We start from the raw sequence: 6,820 nt of genomic DNA, 5'->3' as shown, positions 1-6,820 counted from the left end.
GCTGGAGGAGGTGGCTGGGGAGAGGGAGGTCTGGGCCTCTTTGCTTAGGCTGCTGCCCACGCGACCCGGCCCCGGATAAAGCGGATGAAGATGGATGGATACTAAAAGTAGCTGTAGATTGAGTAATTTTTTTTCTCTAATGGTTCAAATTTGATTTGTTTGTTGCTGAGTAGCTGTGGCAGTTAATCTTTGGGCGTTAAATGTCGTTGCTTTGTCCTTGGCTGCTGGTAAGTAAGGGATTCTTAGGTTCTTGATCCTTCCATCACAAATAGATGCTCTGAGACACGAACCCCTTTCACTAGTAGCTTCTACTAGCCACCAGCTATAACAACTGCTTTAATAGTAGTTAAAGCTAAAATTAAGCATTAGATACTGTTACAGCCGTTTTTATCTCCAGCTCTTTTCTTTCCTTTTTTACTTTAGCTTCTTTTTCCTGTAAAATTTGCTTTTATTTTAAGGCTCCTGATCTGGCTAACAGTGTCGCTTTCTCCGACTCTGCCTTTAAACCACCAGATGATACACAATGAGACTACACTGTAGCCATTTTAAAACCATGCTTTGATCATAGCAGCATATGTGAGAGTCACCTTTTCATTTCTTTATTCCGCTTCATTAATGCTATTCTCAGTAATGATCGGCCATCTCGTCCAAGTGCAGTCTGCAAAGTCCTGAAAAGAAGCATCCTTGAAACTTTCAAGCAAGGTTGTTTGATCTTTGTTCATTTTTTCTTTAGAAACCTGTTGAAGCATCTCTTTAACACTGTTCACAGAAGTCTCCAACCCTCCGAACTCAACCATCGGTTTGTTTTATCTTGAATGTCATAACCCCAGAACGAGTTGACATAGGATTTTAAAATTCATACCAAAGGTGCAGTTTCTAAAATTCTTGGATAAGTTACATGGCACTAGTCCAAGATGGCGGCCAACCAAACCGGTTTGACAACCGGTTTGACCGGTTTCGTGCGTGTGCTCATGCGCGTTCAGGTGTGGTGGGGGTATGGTTGTTCGTGTGGAAATACCACAGGGGATCAGAGGGGTTATATGAGTTTATAGGTTTTTAACGGGGATTTAATTTAATCAAACCATAGGGTTTTTAATTAAACTATTTTTATCACTTAGGTGTATCGCAACATTCAGTTATGCATGTGTTCTTAAAAGCAATTCTTTGTTTCTTGTTTCATTCTTGGCGGAGTGGAAGCTGTTTTGGTTCACAGTGCGCCTTAACAAAGAGGGGGTGCTCTAGTCAAAAGTGTTGGTAATAGTGTTTTAATCACACTAATTTTCTAAATCTGACAATGTCTCAGCTTGCAGTGAGGCATGCATTTTATTTTATAAATGGCACAAATGGGAATTTCTTCTGAATGGGTAATGTCAGCATGTTCACAAGCGTTTCATTTAATCAAACCCCTAGTTTTAATTTAACTAGTTTTTCTTTCCAGGGTTGATGCGATCATTTTATTTAAAAATCGGGATTTCGGAATGTTGAACTAAGAGTGAGACAAAGCCAGCCAGCTAGTTTTTAACACAGTAAATGTCACAAATAGCATTCAGTCCTTTAGAAAATAAATGCTATAAGCAGCCAGTATCGCTCTTTTCAAACTAATCGTCTTTTAAATACACTCATTTTGTGATTCCGGTGTCACACCTTGCACCGATGCAAGCATTTTATTTATTTAAAAACGGATCAAACGGGCCATTTCTTCTGTAAGGGGTTTCATGGTTTCAGAGTAGTTTTTAACACAACAGATAGTCGCAAATAACATTCAGCCCTTTAGAAAATAAACGCTACAGTGATACTTCTAAAACCAGTCGCCCAGACCCGCTCCAACTTTTCAACAGCTGGCTAATTGTTTGAATTTGTTCAGGATTGCAAAAGCCCACCGCTGGGTATCACTAGTTGAGTGTACCATGCGAACAAGGGCCCAGCCTATTGTTTAAAGTGGCCGGTATTGGCTCTTTTTGTAATTCCTCGACAAGGTAAATGGGGCAGGTGTAGCTACCAATCGGGTGGCGACCCCGCCTATTGTCTGAAGTATCGGCTCCTTTGTAATTCCTTGAGAAGACAAAAGCCCTGAAGGGTCTCATTTAAATTGGTTGGAGACATACCTTTTCTTTTTGGAAACACCCACCCTATATAAAAAAAACACGCTCAGAGCCTGAAACCCTGAGCCATTTACGCCTCAAGATTCGCTGCAGGGCACACCATTTTCTTTGCGATCATCAACACTAACATCGTTCTTTATAACATGGACATGTAAACGGTAAGTAAAACAAAACCTATTATTGTATTTTTAAAAAGTGTTATGTTAACATATTATAGGATATTCAAACTATTTTTTTTCCTAAAACAAAAGCTTAATTTTTAGGAGTTCGGGAGAACGGCCCAGGACCCTTTTCTTTAGAAACGGGCGCTTTTACAGCTGGAACTAGTTCTCTAACAGGCACAAGGTGTGTACAGCATTACTGGGTTTTAAAACGTATGTATGTTTTAAACTAGCGATTGTTTTAAATTATGTAATAACGTTTTTGTTTGTTCCAGGGTTAACAAACTGAGCAGGAAAACATTCAGACACCGCGACCACAGAGCCCAACTTTACATCAGGTGTGTATACAACGGGATGTATAGTTGTGTATTATTTTTTAAAAAGAAAAAAATTTTTAAAAGGGGTTTAAACAATTACAAATGTTCTAAACTGACCGTTTTACACACGCCAGAGAACCGTGTGTGTGGAGGAGCAGGACCATCCCGAATAACGCACACTACAAGGTAAGCATAGGCATATATAAATTAGATAAAAAGAGATAGAGAGGGAGACACGCTTATTCAGTTTGAAATGGGTACATGTATAAAATGTTTTAACACATGTCTATCTATCTTCACAGACTGCAGAACAGCACCCCTCCTCATAATGATCAGGACACCGTACGATTCCAGACGTTTTTGGAATGTTTAAGCAGTATCGACCTCCCAGAACAACAAAAACCTGGAGCTTTGTGCAACAGTGGAGAGTCAGAACCGATCTTCATCAGCGAACCTGCAACACCTCCGAGTGAGTGGCTACCTCGTGATTTCTCTGATGTTTTTGAGTACAGTATATCAGATTTTGATCTAGTTCATATACCCACCACCCCAGAATGTGACAGAAAGAGCGTTGATTCACACATAGATTTCGAAGAAGGCGGCATAACAGACTCTCAAATATCAGCGGCGTATGATGCTTACATGAAGCTTCCAGACGCTCAGCCTACTGAACAAAGTCATATAGCTTCAATAGCTGATAAATTATGTTTGATTGAAGCTAGACTCAATCAATACCACCAAGAAGCACAGGTACAAAGGCAACAGTTTACCAAATTCATAAACAAAGTGTGTAGTACATTAGACAACATCTGCAGCAAAATTTCAAGTCCCTGACTTTTAAAATCCAGACCATGGACCCTCCAAATAAATTATTTAAACATAATAACGGAACCTCCACTCCTGTTAGATGTTTTGACTTAGAGACTTTTATGCAGTGGGCTGAAGAAACAGATAAAAAATTAGACGATATTATAGCTAGACTTAATAGGGTGCCTGCATCAGCCTCATCTGATACACATCCTCGTCAGACTGTTCCTACGTCTGCTATTGCTGATGGGGCTATTGTTGCTAATAATAGTGATAGTACAGCAGGTGTTGCTCGGGCCGTTGCTGTTACTGATGCTAACCATATAGCTTGTGCTGCTGGTGATTTTGCGTCTGATGCACAATCTAGCCGGGTCACCTCTGCTGCAGCTACTGCAGTTGTTATTGAGCCTGTTACCGCTTCTACTATTACTTCAACCACACATGCGTGTCCGGGCTCCGCTGGTGATGCTGCAACACCACACACACCCTCAATCATTGTAAATTTCTCACAAACAGATACTACTGTAATTGAGCCCGTTGTGCAGTCTGGGTCCGGCAGTCGCTCTCAGTCACACATTAGAGAGATATCTAATTTTAATGCTCGCGAATTGCGTGAACGCCTTGATTTTAGAGGTCTCGATCATCCAGAACAAGTGCCTGCGCGAGTGCTTAGCCAATGAGATAGACAGAGCTGTGGCGGGATCCCAACAGGGCAGTGTTCTAAACGTGGTCCTGCGTGGCCCCTCGCTGGCTTCAGATGTTCAGGCTGTTTTAAACGCTGATGATCGGTATGATCCGGAGCTGTTTCTCGATCAAATTGCACAAGTTATGCAGAGTAATGATGAATCTATCGGTGATGATGAATTAGAGTTTATTGTCACGGTAGCTCAGAACAGTAGTGGTGGGTCTCGCTTAAGACTGGCGCACATACCTTATGATGAGATTCTCTGATGATCCCCTGTGATCATATGAAACATTGCATGCACTGTGGCACCACATATAGAGAATCCAAGAAATTGCCACACAAATGTGCGCAGCCTGGATGCGAGCACTGCCGCGAACCTAAATTAGCAGGAGACTCCGACCATCAGTGTTTCATACAGCCTGTTGAAAAACAGAAGCCTAACGATAAATACATTTTATATGATTTTGAGACGCGGTACCACAACGGTAAACACGAGGCTAACTTTGTGTGTGCGTCTGATCTGAAGGGCAATAAGTTCAGATTTAATACATTAAAGTGTGTGGAGGCGTTTGTGCAGCATTACAGACGCCCGAGGTTTCGTGGGTACACTTTCATAGCACATAATGCATCTGGCTTTGATAACTACATACTCCTCGAGTACTTTGTCAGACAGAGCATAACACCTAGTGTCATAATGAGCGGCAGCCGTGTGATTTTAATGCATGACAGGGACTATGACCAGCGGTGGATTGATTCGTTCAGCTTTTTGCCCATGGGCCTTGCCAAAATACCCTCTGCTTTAGGTTTTCAAGACCTGCAGAAGAGCCATTTCCCACACAGGTTTAATACGAGGGATAATGAGCGTTATGTGGGCCCGTACCCAGATCCCTCCTTCTACGGCTATGAGCACATGTCTGAAAGCGATAAGGTGCGATTCATGGAATGGTACCAGGTTGCCTCGCAGAATCCCTTTGATTTTCAGGCTGAACTCAGGCGTTACTGTGTTAACGATGTTGATGTCCTGCGTAAAGCATGCAGCATTTATCGTGACACGCTACTGGGTTGTACTCAAGTTGATCCATTCACGTATACCACCCTGGCTGCATTTAGTATGGGTGTGTATAAAACGCTGTTTCTGCCTAGAGACGCGCTCGCTCTCAAGGGGCATACGTTGAGCAGAACAAGACGTTTTCTAACGTCACTGTCTGAAGACCGTGGTTTTTTTAAAACACACACCAAAAAAGAACACCCCCGGTGGACCGCTGCGACATAGTACACTAAAAAAAATAAAGAATAAAAAAAACAAATTAAAGGGGGGTCCTGTAGAGTGGTTGGATTTTTGAATTCAGGTTTTTTTCTTATTGCAGAAATTGTTCTTCTGCTAAAAATATTTGCTGTTTGGTGTTTTTCTACTGTTATGGGTTTTTTTTCACTTATTGCTGCTAAATTGTTTTCTTTTCTTTTCTTTTATTACTGTTAACTATTTTATGTCTTTTTTTACTGGTTAATGTTTGATGTCTTTTATTTATGTTTAAACAAAGTATGTTATGAATCTATATATGTGTATATATATATATATATATATATATATATATATATATATATATATACATACGAGATTTGATAATAAATACCATTGACTCGATTAAATCATGCTCTCATGTTGTTTTTATTATTATTCTCATTAGTACATATCAGTATCCACATTGCACACACACATAATCACTGCATACAGCAACAGGTTGTATGTTGTTGACAAATCGACACACCATAGCATCATTACAAATTAAATTAGACCCATACATGTTAAGCAGGCGGGCATAAGATACACCATTTTGCATATGATATTAAAAAAAATACACAATGTTGACCGCATGTGATGGAGAAGTCCTTCTGCACTTGTTTTCCTGAATATAAAACAGTGGAACAGTTTTTTAGAAGAAACATCTTTATTGCTGGGGGGAAACTGTCTAACGAGTGTCTGTGAAGGTTCTCAGTCATCCAGGTCATCGTAGTCAAAGGAGCTTGCAAAGAAAAGCGTCTGGACTTCTTTAAGTTACTTGAAGACGTTTCACCTCTCATCCGAGAAGCTTCTTCAGTTCTAAGGTCAAATGGTGGAGAGTCCCAGATATAAACCTAGTGGGAGTGACCCCCCACAGAGGGACAAAAGGACCCCCTGATGATCCTCTAATCGCCTGAGACAAGGTGTGAAACTGGGTGTGGGTCCCAATCAGCCAGACTTTCGGGTGGGTTCATTGTGAAACCTGGCCCCACCTTATCATGCGAATTCCTGAGATCAGATGGCCCAGGATGTGAGTGGGCGTTAAGGCGTCTGGGAAGGGATCTCAAAACTGGATTATAGATGGCAGAGAGTTGGTGTCGTAAACCCCCGCCTCTGTTCAAAGATGGTCGCTCACAGTGGACATAGATGGCTTCTTTCACTCCTCTTTCAAACCATCTGTCCTCTCTGTCCAAAATGTGAACATTAGCATCCTCGAAAGAGTGTCCTTTATCCTTAAGATGCAGATGGACTGCTGAGTCTTGTCCTGTGGAGGTGGCTCTTCTGTGTTGTGCCATGCGCTTGTGAAGTGGCTGTTTGGTCTCTCCAATGTAGAGGTCTGGGCATTCCTCGCTGCACTGTACAGCATACACCACATTGTTGAGTCTGTGTTTTGGTGTTTTATCTTTCGGGTGAACCAGTTTCTGTCTGAGTGTGTTGCTGGGTCTGAAATGCACCGGGATGTCATG

The 6,820-nt window shown here is 41.5% G+C and overlaps 1 protein-coding gene across 1 annotated transcript; it reads left to right on the top strand.

Annotated features, from left to right (window-relative positions):
* The first annotated feature begins 914 nt into the window (after positions 1-914).
* On the top strand, positions 915-5,571 carry LOC147336496 (uncharacterized). Its single transcript, XM_086286197.1, has 3 exons — positions 915-933; positions 2,715-2,766; positions 2,883-5,571. Exons 1-3 carry the CDS (start codon positions 915-917, stop codon positions 3,412-3,414), a joined length of 603 nt encoding a protein of 200 aa, XP_086142323.1. The 3' UTR covers positions 3,415-5,571.
* The last annotated feature ends 1,249 nt before the right edge of the window (positions 5,572-6,820 follow it).

This window comes from Aulonocara sp. 'chitande type north' Nkhata Bay, linkage group LG3, assembly GCF_057382095.1.
Source record: "Aulonocara sp. 'chitande type north' Nkhata Bay isolate Kocher_YH1m ecotype deep benthic linkage group LG3, A_spYH_male_GT1.1, whole genome shotgun sequence".
NCBI lineage: Eukaryota > Metazoa > Chordata > Actinopteri > Cichliformes > Cichlidae > Aulonocara > Aulonocara sp. 'chitande type north' Nkhata Bay.
Note: the sequence above shows the minus strand (reverse complement) of the source record. Positions and strands in the feature narration are given on the sequence as shown.